This window comes from Notamacropus eugenii, chromosome 1 (genome assembly GCF_028372415.1).
Source record: "Notamacropus eugenii isolate mMacEug1 chromosome 1, mMacEug1.pri_v2, whole genome shotgun sequence".
Classification (NCBI taxonomy): Eukaryota; Metazoa; Chordata; class Mammalia; order Diprotodontia; family Macropodidae; genus Notamacropus; species Notamacropus eugenii.
The window spans coordinates 30239587-30265333 of NC_092872.1; the positions used below are offsets into that span (position 1 = coordinate 30239587).

Genomic DNA, 25747 nt, shown 5'->3' on the forward strand with positions numbered 1-25747 from the left:
CTTCATATTTTGCCTCAGACACTTTACTTATATTTTGACCCCTGTCAAGCCATTTTACTAATCAATGTATGCTGCAAGCAGTTCCCTAAATCTTATCCAATCAGTTCATAAGCATTTATTAAATGCCAACTATATGCTAAGTACTGGAATACAAAGAAAAGTGAAAACACAGTTCCTGCACTCAAGGATCCCACATTCTAATAGATGAGACAAGAAGCCAAAAAAAAAATTGCATATGCAGTACGTGCAGTATAAAAGGAAAGTAATGTCATAGGGAAGACAGTAACAGTAGAGCGGACTGGAAAAGGCCTCTAGCAGAAGGTGTGGTTTGAACTCAGTCAGGAAGAAAGGCAGAGAAACCAGGAGGAGATAAGAACGCTGCAGTCTGTTGATTGGGCAGCTAGATAACATAATGGATACAGCACTGGTTTTTGGATTCAGGAAGACCTGAATTCTATCTAATTCTGCCTCTGACTTCTATAATTGTTGTGACCCTGGGCAATTCACTTACCCTTATTAGGCCTCTATCTGTTCATCTGTAAAATAACAGAATTGAATGTAAAAACCTCCAAGGTCCATTCAGTTCCAAATTTGTGATCCTATGAGGGCATTTCTTATTTGGAAGGAAATCACAGATCCTTTGAGTAACATGTAAATATAAGGTATAGAATCCAGAAAGAGCCATGAATAATTTGCAACATAGTTACAGTAACTTTATTCCAGATAATAAAGAGTATATTAATAAATGTTTTTTAAAAAATTTTAAGAGAAATACTTGAAATAATTATCTGGCCAGTATCACTTAAAATTAGGGGTTTTTCTAAATAAACCATTTTTTTCATCTCCTTCAATGTTTTTGCACTGTTGGCATCAGGATCCAGTTGACCCTGCTCGCACAGTCATTGTAATTCGCTCGTTGGTGCCTGGTGGTATTGCCGAACAGGATGGGAGACTTCTTCCTGGGGACCGACTTATGTTTGTCAATGATGTTAACTTGGAAAATGGCAGTCTTGAAGAAGCGGTGCAAGCCCTGAAAGGAGCGCCATCAGGAACCGTGAGAATTGGAGTTACTAAACCTCTCCCTGTAAGAGTTTTGGCTATGTTGATTTTGTCTCTCTTTCTCAGTACAAATAGGCTATGTACTCACTCTGATGTTAAGATGTTATCTTGAACAATGAAAATTTATCCTTTATATATAACAATTCATATAATAATTTCCATCAGTAACAGACCAAAAGCCCAACCACATGTAAGTATTTTATATGTGTATGTATTTGCTAATGATGGATACTAATAGAATCCCATAAATAAACCTTTTGAGTACAGATTAGTGTGTACTAATTAATAGAAATGAATGTTGGGGAACACCAGAGTGAATGCTAGAAAAATATTAGTAATACCCCCAGAGTCTTGGGATCTGCTTCATTCCTAGTGACAGAAATAGCTTTCACCTAATGGTCCTATGACCTTGATTTTGTTGGACTGTGTAGTTGCTACTGTGTTGCAAAAGTGAATATGCCACACTTTTTTGCAGTAGATAGCATCCTGCAAAGTTATGTATGCATTTTGGTTTTGAAAACTGAACCATATTTATAATGTGCTAGGTAAGCTAGTGTCAGTAAGCCTTATAATAAGAAAGATGGCCGCAGGGAAGGCTTGGAATTTATATTATGGTAGTAGGAGAGGGTTGATGTGTGTGTGTGTATGTGTGTTCATGCACACACATACACACGCACACACATACATGCACACAAGAGCCAGTGAAATAATGACTCTTTAAAGTAGTGAAAGAAAGTGAACTTGGTAATTTAAAAAATTCTTCTATAAAGTATAAAGTTGTCTAGCAAGATGAATTTGAATCCTCAAAATTTATTTCTTCAAAAAATAAGCAATATTTAAATGTTATATTTGCCTAGAGTGAGGTATACCTGCAATGCCTTCTACATGTAAGAGGAAAGATAATACTCTATATAGAGAGAGAACTTTGGGGGTGTGTGTGTGTGCATAATGCTCTTTATAGAGAGAGAGAATATAGAGAGAATTTCTATACAAAGTACTTGATAGAAGATGGGTACTAGACTTGGGATAATTTCTCTGATACAAGGAAATCCCAGAAGAGGAAACTCCTTCTTCTAATGCATACTGGCACCTTCTTTGCAACCTAGAGTCTTGGAGAATTGTATAGTGCTCTGAGGGGCAGTGTGGATTGTTGAGGGACACACAGTAAGTGTTTATCAGAGATAAAACTTCAGCTTATTCATGACTCTGAGGTCAGCTTTCTGTCCATTACTTTATAATGCTACTCTATCGTTTAAATAGAATAATTAATAAAACATATGACAATTTTAAAGCATAAAGGATAAATAACTATCGGTAGACAAAGATGGTGCTGTATCAATAATGGGATACTTCCCAAACTGACCATTATTTAGCAGATGATTCATATTATCCCCAAGGGGCTTGTGAGCATTAATCAATCATATAGTACAGCAAATAATGTCACGAAAGAAATCACTGAGGCACTTATTTAGAAAATGTATTCCAATGTACCAGTGACTATTAATATTAATTTTGTCAGATTTTCACCAAAAATAACTAAGGTGCAATAGAATTATTAAGCCTTTAATTGTAGTCATACTGATACATATGTACAGGAGAAGTTTTTTTTAATTAAAGAGAATTTAATAGGATGCACAGTGGTGTGTGTGTGCGTGTGTGTGCGTGTGCGCGCATGTGTGTGTGTGTGTGTGTGTGTGTGTGTTTAGTGTGGCTGTATAATTTTGTTGTGGTATGAAAACCCAGATATGGCAACCACACCAAACATAGCACAGTGACATCTTCTCTGTAGTTTGCAGTGTTAGAGAGTTGCTAAGGGATAGACAGAGGCAAGCGTTATTGTACTGGATAGCTGGCGAGACTCAGAGGCAGCTTCAGATCCTACTCAGACACTGACTAGTGATGAAATTTGGAACAGGTCATTAAACATCTTTGTTCCTCAGTTTTCTAATCTGTAAATGAGATAATACTGGCACCTGTATCACAGGGTGGTTAAATAAAATGATGTATGTAAAAACACTTTGCAAACCTTAAAATGGTATATAAATGCAAGTCATTATTATTACTATGAGATGTTAAATTATATTTCCCAGGTTGGCCCAAACTGTCTCTCATGGCACACAGTAAAATCAAATAAATGAAATTTTGTTGAGTCATGTCTTTCTTGAATAATAAAAGTGAAAATAAAAAACTGTCAGTTCAATAAACATTACTTATAAACCTGCTATGTATTGTAATGTAAAGATTTTCCCAATCTATTAACAGGCCTCAGGTGAAGTCCATTAAGGGAAGCTTGATTTGGGGAGGCTTGTTTTGTAGGAAAGCCCACCCCTTTTGTTAATTTATGAGACACTGGGTCATGAGGGTTATGCCCCCTGGCTTTCAAAAGTGTTTTACTTTGGGGGCTTGAAAGAGGCTTCATGTGCCAGATGAGACTCTGGGTAGACATTAAGGAGCCCCACTCCTGGCTTTGAAAACCTAGATGTTGGCACTTCTCTCTTTAGTAACTATGTATGTACATGATGGTCAGACAGTTGGATCTGTCTGTTGATCTGTGATGTACGTATTGTTTATGATCAGACAGTTAGAAGGCCTGTCGGCTGGTCTTTATTTCTCTGCTTGTATTTTCTGTTTGTGAATGTAATTAAAGTAGATTGTTGACTCCTCCAAAGTTGTTTTCCTTTTAGTAAAGAAGATCTAAGAATCTGTGCTGTTAGGCTATCCTGGATGTGTCAGGGTGCTTGCTGCTACATGTGCAAAGCACTGTGCTTAACAAACTTATTTCATGATTACTTAGTGATTCTGCACTGTGCTAAAGCATCTTATTTCATAATCATTGTTTGGTTTCCATTTTAATAGTTGTTGTTTCTTTACTCAGAAGGGTTAATAGATGAAGTTGGGAACTAAATTAATTTCATATAATTTTTTAAAAATTATCTTTTATGGAGGAATTTAAATTTAAAAACTGAAAGATTAAAATGATGGAATTTAAATTTAAAAACTGATATAATAATGTATTATACTGGAGTTAAATGATCTATGATAATGAACAAGTGAAGGATGATATTTATAAAAATTCAATACTTTTAATTATGTATTGAATATTTTCTTTCTAAACTCGTTTTCCTTCTCGTTGAAAATCTGTGTAAACACTAGATGTATAGAATGAGAGGTTTTCAGATATGACCAAGGTCATTTTTTTTTTTTTTTACTGTTCTTTGCTGGATTGGGGTGGATATTTTGTTTTGAGAAGGGAGAATTCTAAGGAAGAAGGCGAGTAGTGAGAGTGACTTTTATGAAAAAAAAGAAAAAAGAAGTCTCTCAAAGACACAGAACAGAGCAGAATGAAATTTAAGAAACGGCTTTAGATAAGCAAGGCAACATTGAAACTACCACGTTAAATTTAACATATGCTCAAGATTTCATACATAATCATCTTTTTATGTTCTTTGTATATGCAAATGTTCATATTTGTTGATGTTTGTCAAATTCATAATCAGAAAAAGAAATTTTTTTAAAAAAGGAAAATCTTCCCCAACATGTTTTTCTTTGCATGTCCTTTTCAATGGCTGTTCATCCAACTCTAAGCTTCATTCTTTCTGCAGCTTTCACCAGAAGAAGGTTATGTTTCTGCTAAGGAAGATCCCTTTTTCTACACAGCATACTCATTTGAGGAGGAAGGGCCGACTGATACAGCCCTCTTCCATGCTGAGGTAGCTCTGGTCAGTGCCCCAAATTGACGAAGCCTTCTTTTAGATTCCTTTCTTGGCTTAAATGATTGCTTTGCTGAGCATTGTAGTAGACTAACGTAGTAGGCTTGTGCTCATTCTTTGCTAATTTGATTTTTAAAAACTTTAAGCCTGGCCAATTCACCTCACTCCTGCCCTTAGATTCTTGAAGGTGAAGTAGGAAAAAAAATATATGTATATGTATGTGTATGATGTGGAAAATTAATTTGCTGATATGTGAGGGGGAAATGTAATTAATAACACATTAAGGCATAATATAACTTACTTTATTATCAAGTTTTTTAAAATTGATTTTCTTTAACTTTCTTCTTTTTTTCATTATGTGTCACTCAGTCTCTTTAACATGCCACTAGCTACATTTTTTATTGGTTGTCATGATGTTTGCAGTTTCGTGTAGATTAATCAGCAAAATTGAATTATGAGAAGAGCCAGTTATTTATTATGTTAGATGGCATGCCCAAATCATATACATTTGTTCTGGAGACTGTCAAAAAATGGTGTGTGACAGGGAGGGAGAGAAATCTCATGCTTTGCATAATTATCAAAGTAAATTTTGATGCTTTAGTGTCAAAATTAAGGTAGAAGACTTTCTGTTCACTCTGTCCTTGGAGAAAGGAAATGTATAAACACAATAAAGAGATAAAGTTAGCACTAGGACCAGATTGTCTTCCTACCTAACTTTTTTTGGCATACATTTTGTGAATTTATTTAAATAGAGATTTGGTCCAGTGTCTCATACTTGGATATTCTCTTTAAATTATCCATACATGGTAAACTCATTTTGAGTATCAGCTTTAGAATACATTAAATATGTTATATGTTTTTAGCACACTGTTGGCATTTCTTACTTTAAATAAGAGCACAAACTACTATAGTCCTAGATTCTCCAGCTATATGTGTCTATGCTGATGTTCATTTTTAAGAGAAAATGATCACAAGAGATGAGAAGTAGAAAATTATTTCTGTAGTTAATTCCCTGGAGTAGTCCAGAATATAGATTGCTTAAAGAGGAGGAATTTGAGAGTATTTTTGAAAGACAGTTTGTAGCCAGACTGTGGATGACTTTATATGTAATGCTGAGACTGAGGAGTTTGTATTTAATTACAGAGAACTTGGGAAGTCTCTGAGTCAGAAATTTTTAACCTGAGCTCCATGAACTTGTTTGAAATAATAATTTAAGACATGTGCTTCAATAGAATTGGTTTCCTTTTTGATCCTCTATACTTCATTGTATTCATTTAAGTTATTTTTATAATGGCTCTGTAGGCTTCACCAGAATGCTAACAGGGTCCATGACACAAAGAAAAAAGGTTATCTTTCCTCTAAATATTTTTGAGTGGATGAGTAATATAGATCTCTGCCTTAGAATAATGATTCTGATAAGGATGTATTAAAGAAGAGAGAAAACAATGAAGCCAAGTAAAAGACTGTTAACGTAATGTAGGCAAGAGATGATGAGGTCCTGAGTTGGAGGAGTGGCAGAGAGAAGGGGGTAGATGAGATCAGTATTATGGAGGTCCTACCAAAAGGCTTAGCAATTGATTGGCTATGGTAAAGGGGATTAAGGAAAAAAAAAACAGTCAAGGATTGATTAAACCCAGGTGATTAGCAGAATGCTAGTGTGAGCAATAGAAAAAATGAAGTTTGGAACAGGTGAAAGTTTAGGGGAAAAGATAATGACTTCTGATTTGAACATGTGGAACTTGAGATCTTATTGATGAGATATCCAGCAGGCAATTGGTGATACTGCACAAGTTCAGAAGACGTATTAGGACTATACGCAATTAGATGATAGATTGATTGATTGATGGTAGATAGAAAGGTAGAGATTTGAGAGCCATTAATTCATTGGGAGCCAATGAACTCATTAAGGAAGAGAAAACAGAAGGAGCAAAGAAGAGAGCCCAGGACTGGACCTTGGATAAACGGGATGGGAAATAGATGCTTCTAAATTGTTCCAGGTTCTGTATCCCTAAGACAGTTAAAAGGAAATAAGAAGGAAAATGTTTTAAGTATGGAAATTGCTAAGGACCATGGAATTCCTCAAGAATAAATTATTCCATGGTAACGTTGAAGGAAGCTTTAAAAATGGTTTTTCATAACCAATCTTATGTTCTAGGTTCAGTTCAATTCAGTTCAAATTCAAAAAGCATCTATCATACACATAGTCTACCATGTGCTAGGCACTTGTGGTACATATTTCCTCACTTCAATAAATCTATTTATAAATTTCTTGACCTTTGCAAAATACAAAGCTTAGTTGACTTAAACAGAAAGTGACTTTATTTTTCAAGCATTTTTACACAAGAATAACAATACACTCACTCCATTCTACTATGGAATGCCTTGCCCCTTACCTACCTTCAATGGATCTTTATTGTTTCTATGATAAAATATAAACTTCTCCTGCCATTTAAGGGGAATTTCCAGTCTAACTCCCATTTGCCCTTCCTGCTTGATTTCATGCTAACCTCTTTCCTGTGCTGTGCATCCCAGCCAAGCTAAATTACGAGCTCTTTCTCAAGCTCTTTGTTATATTTCACATGATAAATGGTCATAGTGGTTGAAAAGTATTCTCTTCTTATCTAAGCCTTTCAGAATCCTTCCCTCTCTTCAAGACTCAGCAAGATGTTCCATGAAAGCCTTCCTCAAACCTCACAATTTTGAGTATTTTTGACCTCCTGAAATTTTCCTAGAATATTTTTCTTTCCCTTATGGTTTTGTTTTGTTGCTAAACTCATACTTGCATTATCTGTGTATGTGCTGTGTCACCTTAGTAGATTAAGTGCCTGAGACTGCTTCCTTTGTATCTTATGTCTCAGGCAGCCAACATAGCCCCTTACACATAGAGGCAACTAATAAATATTTATGGAATCCAATGAAATCATATCATATCAAAAACAGCAGGTTTTGAGGAAGAAATGACAGGCATACAGTAAAGCATCATCCTTCTGCCACTATCATGCTCCTGTAACGCCATTAAAGATAAGAGAGGCAGGATGGCGTGGGAGATAGAGAGCTGCCCTTGAGTCTAGAAAGATCTGCGTTCGGTTCCTGCCTTTGTCACATACTGACAGTGTGACCTTGTGCTAGTTACTTAACTTTTCACTGCTGTAGGAAATTCTGTGAGACTGGAAGTTGTAGAGGAGATAAAGAAAGTTTGCTGTCTCTGGAGTTCCTTATTCTAATGAAATCACAAGTCCACTTCTTGTCCCTTATCCCTACATAAACAAATCCCGTTGTAGTGTCCGATCTCCTGCTCATGATATCTTTATATAATATTATATTTATGATATGCATATATAACATATATAATTATAATTATATGTAATATAATTATATATTATTCCTAGTTTATTGTCCACCCAGAACTAAACCATTCCATGCTCAAAATACAAAACAAACCAGAAACAAAAAACTCATGTCTCTGTTCTTTTTTATGGAACTAACTTAACTAAATAACAGGATAATTCCTTATAATGTTGCTTCACCTAAAGTGTTTTCTTGGAACCAATTACATGAAATCAAGCCACCCTTGTTTATATATAGAAATTGAAGATTTCTTTAAGAGAGGAAAAGGTGCTGTCCTATCAGTACCACCTATGCAAGTGTGAAATCCAAGAGTTTGGAAGAGATAACTGCCACTGCAATTCCACCAAATTTATTTTTTTTTAAATTAACTTTGCTTCTTTTGAAATCCTATGATGTATCTGTGAAGAAAATATTGAAAAAAGTCTACGGATTATTCCTGGGGACTTCAACTCTTTTCTTCCCTAGGAGCAACAATAGTTGTTTTGGTAAATAATCCCTACCTCACTGCATGCATGTGAAAAGAAAATTTCTAAACTATGGTAACAGCATAATTTATTATAGGACTACTGTGTGAGAGCATCATGAGGAAATGGGGTAGATTATATATAAGTTATAGGTCTCACCTTCAAGTGGTTCAGGCTAACAGGGACATAGGATACTACATACAGATAACAGTAATGTGTAACATTAAGTGGATTAGGCTCTTATGAAATACTTTGTAAGATCTGGGGGGAAGGTGTTACCAGCTATACTCCCAACCATATCCTTGATCTCCTCACTAATAGCAAATGACCTAGTTTCTAATTCTTCTAAGATCATTTATAATAACTGTTATGAACTCCCTCAATGTAATTTCCTCACTTGTAAAAATGAAGGGTTTGGACTAAAGTCCTTTCCCACTCTAAATTCTTATAAACCTATAAACTCCCTTCTTTTATTCCTCATTGCTTCCCAGCATCATCACCAACTAATTAACTCTTTTCTTTCCCCCAACCACAGAAAAATTAACTCTCTCCTTCATTCATTATAGACTCATTCAATTCAATAACATTTATTAAGCACTTACTACATGCCAGGCACTATGCTAAGCCCTGGGGATACAGATAAGTCCCTGACCTCCAGGAAGTTACAATTTGTTGGGGGGAGAGATCATATAAATGGAAGCTGGAAAGAGGAAGGTACTAGGGGGTACTAAGTGTGAGGACATCTTGTTCCTTGGAGTTCAAACCAAGCAGAGCTGCAGATGGAAGTGAAGAAGTTTTCCATCTTGTAGAGTTCCTACCCCTTGCTTTCTATTTCACTTCCTTCCTTCCTTCATGTTCTTGCTTCACTGTGCCTGGATTAGGAAATGTATCCAAGGCTTTCTATTGTGATGTTAGCATTGATCCCCTCCGTGGGTTCTTACAAAGACCAAATTTGATTATTGTATCAGTCACTGAAAATTTAATGGTTTCTAGACTTAGAGTATATTTTAAAATGTGCTTTTGAAAATTGTTGCTTCAATACAACTCTTTCAGTTATTAAGACTGAAGGTTTAAAAAAAAGATATTTAACTTGCATTTCATTATAATCTCAGGAAGAGATGGTGCTTTTTTGAAAACATGAATTAGAAAATAAATTATGCTTAATCTGTACACCTACTTTAAACTTAGAAGTGGCATCCAAGCATTTTGCTAATTGTTTTTAGTGGAAAAAAATACATTGGCTCTGTTATTAATGGAATGAAGTCATATAGTTGTGACACTTAATGTCAGCACCCTCTGCTCCTGGTTGCCAGCTTTTCCTTGTTCTGTTGCATTAGCCAGTCCTTGGTACATCAGAGATTCTGTGCATAACAAAGATTCAAAATGTGAGTAGTAACAGGATGCATTTTAGCCTTGAGCTGGCAAGTGTTGGGAACATATGTGATAAGGCAGATATTCAGACTGATGCAATTATGTTTATTGCTAGGTGGATGCAAACGAGGCAGACTTAGCAGATGAATCTACCTTGGAGTCTCAGTACTCTCCTGAGGATGAGGATGCCTTCCAAGCCTCAATGCTAGCTCTCCATGGCAGTGCCTGCAGCAGTGGCCTGAACTACAGCCTCTCTATTCCATCATCTCCTCCGAAGGTAAAAACAAATGTGATTTTATTGATGGGGAAACCTTTATTATAATTATCTGAAGGTCAATGGTTATGTCTGGCTGCTGAATTCAGTGTAGAGGCTTTCTGTTTCTGCAGTTCCATCTGCTCATGGCTTCATTATCAGATTAAAGCCCAATTTCATTAGGGAGCGTTGATTGGATAGCTCTCAGATCAGTAACACACTGTTTATATCTAATATCTGTGAGACACTGTGACAGGCACGCAAGGGTTCAAAGCTATGATTTTTTTCACAACCCAGAAGGATAAAATATTTGAAGACAATTTGAAAAATTCCAATTGTGTTTCCATATTTCTGAAGAAATAATGAAATACTCATTTCACAAACAAATGGCTGTAAAATTGACTTCTTAACAAATAATAAATAGATGTCTTGTATTCTATATTTGTATAGTATGCCATAACATGTGTGGTATGATACACAGTCAATAAAAATGGTTTTCAGGGTAAATTATAGTTATAGTTGTTTTACCTTTAAGTTACAGTGATTTTAAGAAATGAAATTATTTTGAATCTGTGGGCAAGGTGGAGAGCAAGAACAAAGAATTTATTTACCTAATTGGCCCTGTGTGTGCAGATGGCATTCTAGACCCTGAATCGTATTTTCTTCTATTCCATGCTTTTGGTCCTAAATGTTTTTGATTCTGATTCAATTCAGCAGACAGCCATTATTTGTTGAATTGTACTGAAAACACTACACACTATGGAGGGTAGTAAAGTAAAGGGAAAAACTCTAGATTTCAAACCAAAGGATTGAAGTTTGGGCCCTCGATTTGCAGTAACATTTATGACTCTGGGCAAATCATTTGACCTGCCTATTCCTCAATGCCTTATTATATAAAATGACTTTGAGATTGGTCCCTCTAATCTAAATCTGATAATACTATATGAAATAAAAGTTGTCAAACATGTTATTAAAATATCAATAAAGTATGACTTTAAAATATCATGAAGACCAAAAAATAGTTGCTATTATCTTTGGTGGATGTGTGTATCTATGTGTGTTTTTATACATGTATATAAATTTTTGTCCTTTTTAGATATTCATTAATTTTTGGCCACAGCCTTCTCAGAGATATTCCCCCCTTGTTCAGGCTGCACCTGTTATCACTGCAAATGATGCTAGGCAATTTCCTTGGATTGGTTTGCAAGGTCTCATCTTGAATGGAGCAGCTGCTCCTGTATCACCACACCTGAGACTGTCTGTCTGGTTGTATCCTTCCTGGAATAGGTTCAACCTCTACTGGCCTTAGGCTGGAATCTGAGTTCATCTCCTAATGGAATCTCCTAATCCACAACACAACACATTTCTTCATGCCAGTGGGACAGATTGTATTGTTTAACTTAGTAATTGTTACTTAAAAGGATTACACTATCTGCATACTGAGAAGCATCTATTTTACAGGACATGCTGGCAGTATGTAGTACAACATATTGGCTTACCAAAGTCTTCTGTTTTCATATCTTTCCCTCTTTTTTCCTTCTCTTTCTGAGCAGTTTACTCCTTTGTTGCAGTGAAATTTGGCAAGCTGGCCTATCAACTGAAATAAGTAAATAAGAAAACAGCAAAGAATATATTAATGGGATTATTTAAAAACACACTGAGAAATTTCTGCCAGTATTCATTTTAATTATTTTTTGAGAGTAAAACAGTTCATGAACCATTGTGATCTTGGCAATTATATTATATTTGGGTTTGGGCCAAAATCTGTTTTATAAATGAAAAAAAGTCCAAATTTTTTTATCATAGTTAAGAGGGTATCATATTTGGGAAGGAATTCAGAGGTCTCTTAATTTAAGGGGTAGTCACATTTATAAGATCGCTAAGAACTGACTGTCTGGTCTCTACTTTGGAGTTCTCAATGGATGGAGGGAGGATTGTTTTACTCTTATGCCATCCCATTCTATTTTTTAAAATTTATTACTATATTTTCTTTTTATAGCATCTTCATCTCCAAACATTTATCTTCTACCCTTCTCAGGAGAGCCATCCTTTGTAACAATAAACTTTTAAAAAAAACATAAGAAATGCAGAGAGGGGGAAAAGCAGTTTAGCAAATGTAGCCAGCCTCATTTGAGTCTAACACACAGTTGATACTCAGTGTTCTGTGACTGTTGTCTCCCGTTCCCACAAAGAGGTGAGGGAGGAGCATTTCTCCTCTCTTCTTTAGGGCCAACCATGACCATTGTTTCATTTTTTTTTTGTTTGTTTATTGACCTTTCCATTTGCATTGCTTTTTTCATGTTCTGTATGTTGTTTTCCTAGTTCTATTTGCATTACTTTGCAACAGTACACATAAATCTTCCTGTGCTTCTCCTCATACTCTTCTTTTCTTATGATTCAGTAATGCTCTAGTACATCAATGTATCACAATGTGTTTAGCTATTTGTCAGTCAGTGGGCATCTTTCTACTTAGTTTACAATTCCTTGCTACTGCAAAAGGTGTTGTGAAGTCTCATTGTTAAGGAGTTTTTCTTTGTATTTTACCTAAATTTGCTTTTCAGCAACTTTAAAATACTGCTTTGAGTTTTGCCCCCTCATGCCAAGAAAATCAAGTCTTATTCCTGTTTCATATGATGTAGCCCTTTAGATACTTAAAGAGTGTTATCATGTTCTCCCCATGTCTTTCCTTGTACAGGCAAAACATGCTAATTTCAGTCAATTCACTATTATACGGAATGGTCTCCAATTTTCTCATTATTTTGATTAGTCTGCTGTGGATTTCCTGTACCTTTCCTTCTAGCAGATCTTTCTAAAATATTCTACAGAATACTCTAGATATAGTCTGACTGGGATAGAGTACTGAAAGGCTGTGTGGGGTGTTCAGGGAGGACTTGGCATCTGTGGTGTGAGGGTTTGCTGAGCACTTTTCAGGGCTGCTCATCCATTTATTCACCTGTCACCCAACTCTTAGCTGGGACTCCCAAGCTGTACCATTTGCAGCAGTCACACTCTGGTAAACCGTCTTGGCAGACAAGCTAAACCAGTTTGAGGGTAACTGACAGGCTTCAAAAATTTTGGTGAGTTAGGGGAATGTCTACCCCAAGCATGTGAATACTTTTCTCATATGACCATTCTGCTGAGGAAAGTAAGGGTGTATCCATTAGCTATTAGAGCTTAGTCAGACATCAAAGATTCCAAGATCATCCACTGAATCTCGGGCCTCCTCCAGTCATCCTGACTTTTATCATGCCATTGGACTTCAGTGACTCTGGAAGAGAGAGTGAGGCTGACGATTTTGTACCCTGCCTCACTTAAATCCAGTTCATACATTAGTCAAGTAATCATCCTATGATTTTCTTGGTCCTCTTTGGGAAATGAATGATGAATGACAATAACAACTTCGCTCCTTTCAAAAAAAATATTCTTCTGTTGTTATCTAAGATCATATTAGGCTCCATGTTACTTACCTCATGACAATATTTCTGTTTGCTCAAACCTTTACATTTAAAAGAAAAACATAAATTGTCTTGTCATGACTTCTCCATCTTGTACTTATGCATTTGTTTTTTTTGAGTAGTACTTCATATTTACCCCCAATAATTTTCGTCTTATTAGATTCAACCCATAATTCTAGCATCTCAAGATCTTTTTGAATCTTGATTCAGTCATTCATTGTGTTAGCTATTCCTTCCAGTTTTATCTCAATACTTCAACATATTGAAATCTCACTTACAGATTTAATGAAGATCTTATCTTTATCTTCATCCAAATTATTGATAAAAATGTTGTTGTATAATACCAACTCACTCCACTAACCATGTCTGTCCAAATTGTCATTGTCTCATAAATAATTATTCTTTACTAGACAAATTCACCTACAACTCTCCTTTTTTATCTACAAGCAGAAGATGAGAGATTCTCAAGACCCTTGCTGAAATCTGAATGTACTTATGGAATTCTCCTAATCTGTCTAATAACCCTTCAAATTTGGAATAGTGTCCATATGATGGTGGTTCTTAAGGATTATTCATTTATTTTCTCAGTATTTAAAAATCATCCTTTAAATAATGTATTCTAGAATTTTGCCATGATTCAAAGTCATACCCACTGACTTACAGTTAAAGACTTTGGCCTCTTAAAAAAATCAGCACATGAACTCTTTTCCAGTCCTTTATGCATTCTCTCTCTTTCTCTTTCTCTCTCTCCTTCTCTCTTTTTCTCTTTCCCCCATTCTTCATGATTTTAACATATTTCTGACAGTGCTTAATCAGTCAGGTTTAAGACAGGGAAGCCAAATAGGTGACTGTTACAATAATCCAGGTACCCAAGTAGATAGTAATGGAGGACTAAACTAGAGTGGTAGATATGTGACTGGAGAAAAAGATGAAGTATTCAAGAGAAGTAGAGATCGAAATAACAATATTTGTTCACTGGTTGGATATATAGGGTATGTGAGAGTGATGAGTGTTTGACACTGAGCCTATAAACATGAGTGGCTAGAAGGATTGGTAGTACCCTCAGGAGTGTTGGGGAAAGAGGGCTGGGTTTGAGGTAAAGCACAGTGAGTTCTGTTTTTGACATGATGAGCTTGAAATCTCTTTGGAACATCCTGTTTTAATGTTCTTGAAGGAATGCTGCAGCCCAGGGGAGCAACTGTGGATAAATACATCTGACAGTCATAGACATAGAAATGGTAATTGACCCCAAGGGAGCTGATGAGGATACTCAGTGAGAAAGCATAGAGATAAAAGAAAAAAGAAAGAAGGCAGAACCAGTTTCATACCAGGAAGAAATGTTTAGTTTTTTAGGAAGAAAAAGAAGAGAAGATACTGCCCCAAAACTCAGTAGTAGAGGGTGGTGAATAATGTCAAATGCTACAGAGAAATAAAAGGTAATGATTGAAAAAAAGTCATTTGCTTATTGGGAGTTTTGGAGACAGCAATTTCAATTGAATTATTAAGGCAGAAATCAGCTTGCAGACATTTTAGTAGAGAGTGAGAGGAGAGAATTTAGGGGTACTGAGGGTAAAAGACCTTTTCAAGGAGTTTGAGAAAGAAGGAAGAGATAAAAAGAACTATTTCAGGAATAGTGGAATCTGGTGAAGATCTTTTAAGGATAGGGGAAACTTGAACATGCCTGTAGACAGGAGAGAAAAACTTGTAAAAAGAGAGAGAGTGAAAGTTGGTGGGGACAGTAGTTGGAGTAACCTTCAGGAGGGAGGATAGGATCAATCATTATGCAGAAGAGTTGTCCTTTTTGAAGATAAAGGCCACTTCTTCGACTATTGGAAAAGAAGAGGAAATAGTGGAGCTAAGGCATGAAATCATTTATTTTATTATTTATTTATTTACTACCCTAAGATGTTGTTCTAAACCTGATTACATGAACTTATTGAGGGCAGTAAGCTGCTCTATTTTCAGCACTTCATTTATCCTAGATTTCAATTAAATATTAAACTTTTTTATATTCATACTTCATAGTTCAGAAAGCATAGGGAATATTACCTTGTAGGTGGTAGAGCAAGAAGTCTGTTGTCCCTGTAGTTAGTAGGGGGTAAGATGTTAGAGAATTGGAAAGGTAGGAAAGAGCCAGATAATGAAGCCAAAAAAAATTAAAAGGCAAACCGAATTTTTTATTTTATTCTGGGTGAAATAGGGAGTCATAAGAGTTTTTGAGTAGGGGAGTGACATAGTCAGACCTACACTTTAGTCATATCTCTTTGGTAGCTAAGTGGAATATAGACGGGAGTAGGGAGAGACTTAAGGCAAGGAGACCAAAAAAATTGCTGTTACCATAGCTTTAAAAATGCTGTGAAATAAAATACCAGGGTGGTGACTGGATAAGTAGGGATAAGGGGATATATAAGAGAGATGTTTTGAAGGTATAAAGGATAAGACTTAGATATGTGGAGGTATGCACCATGTGAGTAGTCAAGGATGACATTAAAGTTATGAGCCTTGGTGCCTGGGAGAATGGTATGTCCTCCATATCAGAGAAGTTTGGAAAGAGAAAGTTTTGGGGAAAAGGTGATAAGTTTAATTTGGAAAATGTTGAATTTGAGATGTCTCTGGGACATCAAGTTCAAAATGTCCAAAGTTAGAATTGATTACTTTTCCATACTAAATGAACTTTAAGGTATTTCCTATCATTGACACTTTTATTTTCACCACATATGAGTGATAAATTTGAAGGGAAGGTATGATGTAATATCTGAAAATCCCAATTATTTTTTAAACTCTTGAAATTGGTCAGTGATGTACTCCAGTTCACTGTTAGTAGCAGAGGAAGGACTTTTAAGTCAGTTATTTTTATTCTAATTGTACTGATTTTCCTACTATGCCATGCTATCCTTCTAACAGAAAACATTTCCCTTCCAATCTTTATCCACCTTTTGCCTTCCCAGATTTATATTGTAGTCATAATAATGGAAATTAATTTTTATATATTCTTTATACCACTACTGACTTGTAAAGGAAGAAAAGTCATCCTTTAATTCAGACAATCTAGTCTGTGGAAAAGGAATAAATGCGTAGTATAGTTCTATAGCTCATTAAAATTGGAGGATAATATAATAGAGAAAGAGGAGAAATTGAAAATAGAAAGCTGGAGCAGCTGTGTTTACTCATAATAAAAATGTTCAGTAAAAAGTGTCGAAGAAGACTTCCGTACTACATCAGATATTAACAATAATAGTTAAATTTATGTGGTACTTTACATACATTTCCCCATTTAATCTTCACAACCACCGTATGAGAAAAAGTGGTGGTAGAACTCCCATTCTACTGAGAGATTAAGTGACTTGCCCAGGGTCACACAGCTTCTAAGTGTCTGAGACAAAAACTGAACCCAGGTCTACCTCACTCCAAGTCTAGAACTCTATCCTCCATGTAATGCTAACTGGAAGAAAAGCAGAACGATGTCTATCTTGTTTGAAGAATTTTTTTTTTTTATTTTTTATTTATTTTTTTTTTTATTTAGCTTTTAACATTCATTTTCACAAAATTTTGGGTTACAAATTTTTCCCCTTTTCTCCCCTCCCCCCCCAAACGCCAAGCATTCTAATTGCCCCTATGACCAATTTGCTCTCTCTTCTATCATCCCTCTCTGCCCTTGTCTCTGTCTTCTCTTTTGTCCTGTAGGGCCAGATAGCTTTCTATACCCCTTTACCTGTATTTCTTATTTCCTAGTGGTAAGAACATTACAGTTGATCCTAACACTTTGAGTTCCAACTTCTTTAGCTCCCTCCCTCTCCACCCCTTCCCTTTGGAAGGCAAGCAATTCAATATAGGCCAAATCTGTGTAGTTTTGCAAATGACTTCCATAATAGTTGTGTTGTATAGGACTAACTATATTTCCCTCCATCCTATCCTGTCCCCCATTACTTCTATTCTCTTTTGATCCTATCCCTCCCCATGAGTGTTGACCTCAAATTGCACTCTCCTCCCCATGCCCTCCCTTCTATCATCCCCCCCGACTCTGCTTATCCCCTTATCCTCCACTTTCCTGTATTGTAAGATAGGTTTTCATACCAAGATGAGTAGGCATTTTATTCTTTCCTTTAGTGGAATGTGATGAGAGTAGACTTCATGTTTTTCTCTCACCTCCCCTCTTTATCCCTCCACTAATGAGTCTTTTGCTTGCCTCTTTTATGAGAGATAATTTGCCCCATTCAATTCTCCCTTTCTCCTCCCAATATCTTTCTCTCTCACTGCTTGATTTCATTTTTTTTTAAGATATGATCCCATCCTCTTCAATTCACTCTTTGCACTCTGTCTCTATGTGTGTGTGCGTGTGTGCATGTGTGTGTGTGTAATCCCACCCAGTACCCAGATACTGAAATGTTTCAAGAGTTACAAATATTGTCTTTCCATGTAGGAAAGTAAACAGTTCAACTTTAGTAAGTCCCTTATGACTTCTCTTTGCTGTTCACCTTTTCATGGTTCTCTTCATTCTTGTGTTTGGAAGTCAAATTTTCTTTTCAGCTCTGGTCTTTTCATCAAGAATGCTTGAAAACCCTCTATTTCATTGAAAGACCAATTTTTCCCCTGAAGTATTATACTCAGTTTTGCTGGGTAGGTGATTCTTGGTTTTAGTCCTAGTTCCTTTGACTTCTGGAATATCCTATTCCATGCCCTTCGATCCCTTAATGTAGAAGCTGCTAGATCTTGTGTTATCCTGATTGTATTTCCACAATACTTGAATTGTTTCTTTCTAGCTGCTTGCAATATTTTCTCTTTCACCTGGGAGTTCTGGAATTTGGCCACAATGTTCCTAGGAGTTTCTCTTTTTGGATCTCTTTCATGCGGTGTTCTGTGGATTCCTTGAATATTTATTTTGCCCTCTGGTTCTAGAATCTCAGGGCAGTTTTCCTTGATAATTTCATGAAAGATGATGTCTAGGCTCTTTTTCTGATCATGGCTTTCAGGTAGGCCCATAATTTTTAAATTGTCTCTCCTGGCTCTATTTTCCAGGTCAGTTGTTTTTCCAATGAGATATTTCACATTATCTTCCATTTTTTCATTCTTTTGGTTTTGTTTTGTGATTTCTTGGTTTCTCATAAAGTCATTAGCCTCCATCTGTTCCATTCTAATTTTGAAAGAACTATTTTCTTCAGTGAGCTTTTGAATCTCCTTTTCCATTTGGCTAATTCTGCTTTTGAAAGCATTCTTCTCCTCATTGGCTTTTTGAACCTCTTTTGCCAATTGAGTTAGGCTAGTTTTCAAGGTGTTATTTTCTTCAACATTTTTTTGGGTCTCCTTTAGCAGGGAGCTGATTTGCTGTTCATGCTTTCACTTCATGTCTCTCATTTCTCTTCCCAGCTTTTCCTCCACCTCTCTAACTTGATTTTCAAAATTCTTTTTGAGCTCTTCCATGGCCTGTGCCCATTGAGTGGGCTGGGACACAGAAGCCTTGATTTCTGTGTCTTTGCCTGATGGTAAGCATTGTTCTTCCTCATCAGAAAGGAAGGGAGGAAATGCCTGTTCACCAAGAAAGTAACCTTCTATAGTCTTATTTCTTTTCCCTTTTCTGGGCATTTTCCCAGCCAGTGACTTGACCTCTGAATATTTTCCTCACACCCACCTCACCTCCTGATCCTCCCAGCCAGTGTTTGGGGTCTGAGATTCAAATGCTGCTTCCAGCCTCAGGGCTTTGGGCGGGGGCAGGGCTGCTATTCAGTGTGAGATTAAATTCAGATGCTCAGGTGAGGGCAGGGCTGCCTCTCAGGCACAGTTCCCTCAGGGAGTTTATGCACAGATCTTCAACAATGGATCCAGGCTCCTGCCCCCTTGGGGAGCCCTTGTCTGCCGCTGCCCCTCAGCTTCTGTCTCCCGAGGGGGCCCGAGCCATGGGGGCACCCCACTCCCCCCTCGACCCGCCAAAGGGACTCTCTCACCGACCCCCGTCACCTGTGGGTGGAGGTACTTGTGCGGCCGCTGGAGATCCCGTCCCTGAAGCCCGCTCGGATCTGTTCCTCTCGGTGCCGCGGCCACGGCAGGGCTGTACTCAGCTCCCAGTCCCGGCGCCCAGTCCGCAGCACGAAGGACCTTTTACGAGAGGTTTGCAGGTCTCTCCGGAACAGAAATCTCCCTCACTCCAATGTTCTGTGGCCTCTGGGTGCAGAATTCGCCGTGAGTTACTTCTTTGTAGTTCTTGTTTGAAGAATTTTAAAAGAAAATTTGATAGTTTCACAAGTTTTTACTTCCACGGGTTTCAGTGACTCAGCTATAAGTCTGCTTTTTATTGGTAGATTTTGCTACGATGCTATACAATGACCTAAATGAATTCACAATTAATTAAAACACCAAAGTACAGTCCTTGACAATAGCTCTGTAAAACCATTGAGGAAATACCTTCAACACTCTATTTCATTAATTTACCATTTGTGAAAATAAAAAATACTGGCATGTATTTTCATGTGAATATGCAAGTATCAATGTTTTCCATTTTTTAAAATTTGAATTTTGTTACTATTTTGTTACATAGCGGTCATCATTGCTTATGTTGTGCTTTGACTGCTTCCCTTTGCATCAGCTCATGTTCATTCCTGTATCTTCTTTAAAATTGTTTTGTTTGTTGTTCCTTACAACAGTCAATTTCCTTCCTTCTTTTTCTTTCACATGATAAAATTTGTCCAACCTTTTTTGCCAATCATTGATCTCAAGGTTTATGCCCATCTTTGATCTGTTACAAGTAGTACAGTTTTGAATGAATTATTTTTGTTTTTTTATGATGTCCTTTCTTGCTGAAAGTGCCAAAATCCAACTTGGTTAAAATGATTATTTTTTATATGTTGCTATAATCACTTTGCTGGTATGTTTAGCCTGTTATATAAATATTCATTAATGATTATAATGTAAATTTCTCAATTTTATCCCTGCCTTGTTTAGTAGTAAGGGTCATGTTTTTTATAGGAGGAATTTAGAGTACTTTCTTTTTTCTCTTTTTAAAAATTGTTTATATAGCTTAGAGATAATTCTCTATTAAAAGTATGATAAAATTCATTTTTAAGTATGTCTTTCTGAAAATCTTTTCAATAGGAGTTAATTTCTGTCTTTTTCAATTAATTTTCTGGGATTGTATTAATTCTTTTGATTTTAATTATTTTTGACATTTCATATTTTTATAGTCTGAGAAATAAGTGTAGTTTGTATAAGCAATCCCATTCCAATAGTCTTCATAGTTCTATCAAATCCCCTTTTTCATCTTTCTATTTGAATCCATAGTTTTCTCTTTTTTATGTTTGTGTAAGATTTATTCAGCTCTGATAGGGAAATGTTAAAGGCATCTACACACAATTAAGTGCGAATGTCACTTAACGTCTCTGGGTTTCAGTTTACTTCTCTGTAAAATGATAAGGTTGGACTAGATGAACTCAGAGGTCCTTTGCAGCTTTAAAACTGATCCTGTGATCCTATGAATTAGTGCTTTGCTACCCAGATCTTTTGGCATTTCCACTATCCATTCCTTTGAGTCCTTGGTTGATATATAATTTGATGTGTCCACATTCAACGTTTGTATTATTTCATGGGCAAAGGTGCAAATAACACCTCAGTTTATAATCCAGTCTTTATTTCTTCTTTGAACTATATGCTCATGTTGCCCACCACCTGCTGGATAGTTGCACCTGAATGTCTCTTCAGTATTTCTACCCTTAAACATCTGTACAAAATAGAACTCTTTATCTTCCCCTCTAAATCGACCTCCCTTCTAAAACAGGGCATCACCATGCTCCACTCATGCAGCTTCACATCATTGGCATGATCCTTGACTTTTCCCTCTCTTACACTTTCGTTTACAATCAGGTGCCAACTCTTGTTGATTCTGTTTCTACAAGATATCATGGAACCATTCCTTTTTCCATTGAGGCAGCTAGGTGGTATAGTGGTTCCAGTTCCGTGCCTATTCAGAAAGGCCTGAGTTCAAATTTTATTTTAGATATTTATTAGCTGTATGACCTTGAGCAAGTCACTTAACCTCTGCTTGGGTCAATTTCTTTAACTGTAAAATGGGAATAATAATAGCGCCTACCTCCCTGGGTTCTGGTGGAGATCAAATGAGACAATATTTGCAAATGTAAATGATTATTGTTGATATTGTTATAACTATTACTACTACTGATGATGATGACACATATCACCACTATCTGATTTTAAGTCCAGAAGCACGTACGTGGTGCAGTGGTTCAAGTGTTGGGCCTGGAGTCAGGAAGATCTGAGTTCAAATATGATCTCAGATACTTAATAGATGTGTGACCCTAGGCAAGTCATTTAACTTCTCTCTTCACTTCTTAAAAATGGAGATAATAATAGCATCTGTTTCCCAGAATTATTGTGAGAATCGAATGAGGTATTTGTAAAGTACTTAGCACAAAACCATAGGTGCTTAATAAATGTTCATTTCCTTCCTTCTTTATCACCTCTTTTCAGGTCTTTTACTGTAGTCTAATTGGTCTTCATGTTTCTAGTCTCGTTCTTCTCCATTCTCTACACAACTGCCAGATTAATATTCCTGAGATATTACTCTAATCATGTCATTGCCCTGCTCCAAAATCTTCCTTGGTGCTTTGCTGGATATGAGATTAAATACAAGTTCCTCCGTCTGACGTTTAAACCTCTTCACAATATGATGCCCACTGAGCTCTCCATTTCATATTTCTCCTAATTATGTGTGTTATATTCTAACTAATTTTCTAATATTTTTCTCCCTGTTTCACATTACTTTCCTCATGTCTAGAATGCCATCTCAGTTCAGCTGTGCGTGTTAGAGGGCCTGGCTTTGGTCAAGGCTTAGCTCAGAGGACACTCTGTCATATACAAAACTTTTCCTGGTCTTACAACTTGTTAGTGCTTTTTCTCTCTTAAAATATGTTATATTTACTCTATACATATTTTATCTTTCCAGTAGAATGAAAAATCTCAGAAGGTGGGGAGTGTTTGTCTTTGATCCCTCCTTCCCCCCATTGCCCAGCACAGGGCCTTGTATACAGTAGATGCTTAATAAACATCTGATGAAATGAATTTTTTTATCTTTGCTCTATGGTGTTATGTGACATGTCTTGCTGCTTCTTGATATGGGAATTGAGTCCTTCAGGTTGCTAGGAAGAGTGTAGTTTTGACACTGAAGCTCTGATTTTTTTTATTTTTTGGTGGCAATATTTCTGAGTGAGCTAAACTTAGAATTTCTCTCCATTAAGATCTACTAGAGTCTATCAATTTATACTCTACTGTCTGTTTCCAAAAATTCCCAGAAAATTTATTGCATGATTTCCTGGAATATTGTTTTGGATTTTTTTTTGGAGAGCGTTAATTCTTAGATTGTCTCTCTCTGAATTCTGTATTTTACTTCTATTATTTTATTTTGAGCACTAGAGGGTTTTTTTTGCAATTACACCAATAAAATAATTTTTGCCCTATTACTCTGCCATCCCTGAGTATTAGTGGTTCATCTATGCATTTCCAGGTCTTAGGTTTCCACTTTTTAAGCTGTCACTCATAGTATTCTTCTTGTATTCTTCTTTGATTTATCTTATTTTCTTAATGATACATGACTGATCGTCTCTTCTTGAGTTCCAAACACTCCAGAGATTTAGGGCAATGACTCCATTCTTGCTTCTGTAGGTCCGGTTGTTGCAGCAATCCTTTTTTTCTTCTCCTTTACTGTATTGTATTTATTTATTCTGTTAGTTCTTTTTTCTTTTTTAATATTTCTGTTAGTGTTCCCAAGGAAAATTATTTTCCCTATGAGAATTCCATTTATTTCTCCTCTTTCATTAATACTGAAAAAAAAATTTCTATTTGACTGAACCCTCCCCACCCTAAACTATTAGATTATGTTCATAGGTAGTTATAACTTATGTATGCCACTTTTAAAATACAGGGAATTGGGAGGGGGTATTTATTAATTATCCTAATTCCTTTTTATTCAGCTTTACCCAGTTGTGGGACTATAAGAATATCTCACTTGAAGGTACACATAAACACTGATTTTTGAAATAAATTAATTTAGAGATGAATTTGTGTTAGAGAATTGTAGGGTTATTTTTGAAGCTCTTATAAAAAATGCCTTTCTTTTAGCTCATAAGACTCAAAAATAAAACTGATTTGGCATTTGAGCAGCATGAACATTTCTGAAGTAGGCGTATGTTGTCTGCTGTGTTGACTAGCTTTTTCTTTTCTCTGTATCTGTGTTAACTCTTTCCTGAACATGGCTTGAGGGCATATAATTTACTGTAAATTTAATCCAGGGTAGGGCTTTCTTTAATATTTTTCTAACTACAAATTTTAGTGTCTTTCTCTTTTTGAGGGTATATTTTTTAGAGCATAATTTGAAAGTCATTCGGTGGTATTAAATATGTTGCATCAGTTAACTTTAATGTCTATTTTTCATCATGAATGCAAAGTGAAACAATTTAAAGTAATGAAACAGAAAATTATTTTATAGGAATTTCATCCTGTATTCCAATATCCATTCTTTCCTCCATTATTTAGATAACAGTTCATAACGGCTCTGGGAGTTAGAAAACAGTAACAATAGAGAGTCAGCATTTATATATCAACACTGTGATTTATATGTAAAAAAGTACCTCACAAAAGCTTCTGAGGGCGCTCGTGCAAATGCCAGTATTCCCTTTTTGCAGAGGATGAAGCTGCAGCCCCAATGGAATTTAGAGAGCGAATGTCGCAGCTAGGAGCCGAATGGCGCACGCGCAAAGCTTTAAAATGCTGAAAGTGCTTTGTATGCATCATATCATTTGATCTTGTCAAGACAGACCAGCAAAGTGGATGCTCCATTATTTCCATTTTATAGAGGAGGGCTCAGAGTGGTTTGGCCATGGTTACATGTTTTGGGGTAGGATTTGAACTGAGTTCTTCCAAAACTTGCCTTCTATCAACTACACCCCCTGGCTCTGTTACAAGTCAGCAAATTTGTCCACAAGCATTTATTGCATATCTATGCCATCCTCAGTTCTAGGGATACAAAGAAAGGCAAATCAGTCTCTGTTCTCCAAGACCACATGGTTTAATGTTGCGACAATGTACATGCAAGTATGTATGAACAAGAGGTATACAGGATAAATTGGAGTTAATCTCAGGAAGGAGGCACTGTGATTGAGGCTTGGGAAAGTATTTTGCAGAAAGTAGGGCTTTAGTTGAGACTTGAAAGAAGTCAGGAGATAGAGGTGAGAGGGGAATCATTCCAATGATGGAGGACAGCCAGTAAAATTACACAGAATTGGGAGGTGACATGTGCAAAGAACAGAAAGGAGAATGATGATACTGAATCTCAGAGTATGTGGAATTACTAAAGTGTAGATTATGTAGGATTTGAAGTTCAAGACCTAATCACATTACTCCAGATAATTCTTATTTTATATTTTATTGTTTCTTGTATTTGGGCCATTTTTAAATGATTTAAGAGGCTGTTAAGTCAAGACCTGATGCAGAATTTCAAACTATTCAGAATCATTGCTTTCTTCTGTTAGGAGTTCTTAACCTGATTTGTGTCATGTACCCCTTTGGTTTGGCATGGTATGGTGCAAAAACTATGGACCCTTTCTTAGAATAATGTTTTTAAATGAAAAATGAAAAACAGATGATTATAAAGGAAATTAATTATATTGAAGTAAAGATGCAATTTTTTTCCCATCTAAGATCATGGACCTCCAGGTTAAGAATCTCTGCCTTATGTGAGGTTTTGCTCTGTTGGAATAAAAACACTTTTCAGTTTTATGATTAAAAGTGTAGAGAAAAGAGGAGACAATGAAAAATATATGGAGATATGTATGCAATACAAAAATGCATATATATTTATGTATATATATCAGAATTCATTTATATTTTATATACACACATTAGAATGGAAGAGACTTTAGAGGTCATCTAATTTAAGGTCTAGTAATATGAGGTTATAGATGTGCCTGGGGTCACAAAGCTAGTTCAAGAAGTTTTCAGAAATGGAATCGAGATTTCCTGACTCACTGGCCAATGTTTTTTTCCCCATTAGACCTGAAAAAAGTGTTTGCTAAAATAATTCTATCTTTT

At 36.2% G+C, this 25747-nt stretch overlaps 1 protein-coding gene across 24 annotated transcripts in view; it reads left to right on the plus strand.

Moving 5' to 3' along the window:
• Positions 1 to 25747, plus strand: part of MPDZ (multiple PDZ domain crumbs cell polarity complex component) — a 312491-nt gene that overhangs the window by 181341 nt on the left and 105403 nt on the right. For 20 of the 24 annotated variants that reach the window (XM_072596383.1, XM_072596408.1, XM_072596401.1 and 17 more), the window contains 3 exons: positions 875 to 1084; positions 4662 to 4778; positions 10068 to 10229. In XM_072596383.1, coding sequence (XP_072452484.1) covers positions 875 to 1084; positions 4662 to 4778; positions 10068 to 10229 — 489 coding nt within the window. The remainder of the gene's footprint in view (positions 1 to 874; positions 1085 to 4661; positions 4779 to 10067; positions 10230 to 25747) is intronic. The other 4 variants (XM_072596479.1, XM_072596544.1, XM_072596552.1 and 1 more) reach the window with 2 other exon arrangements.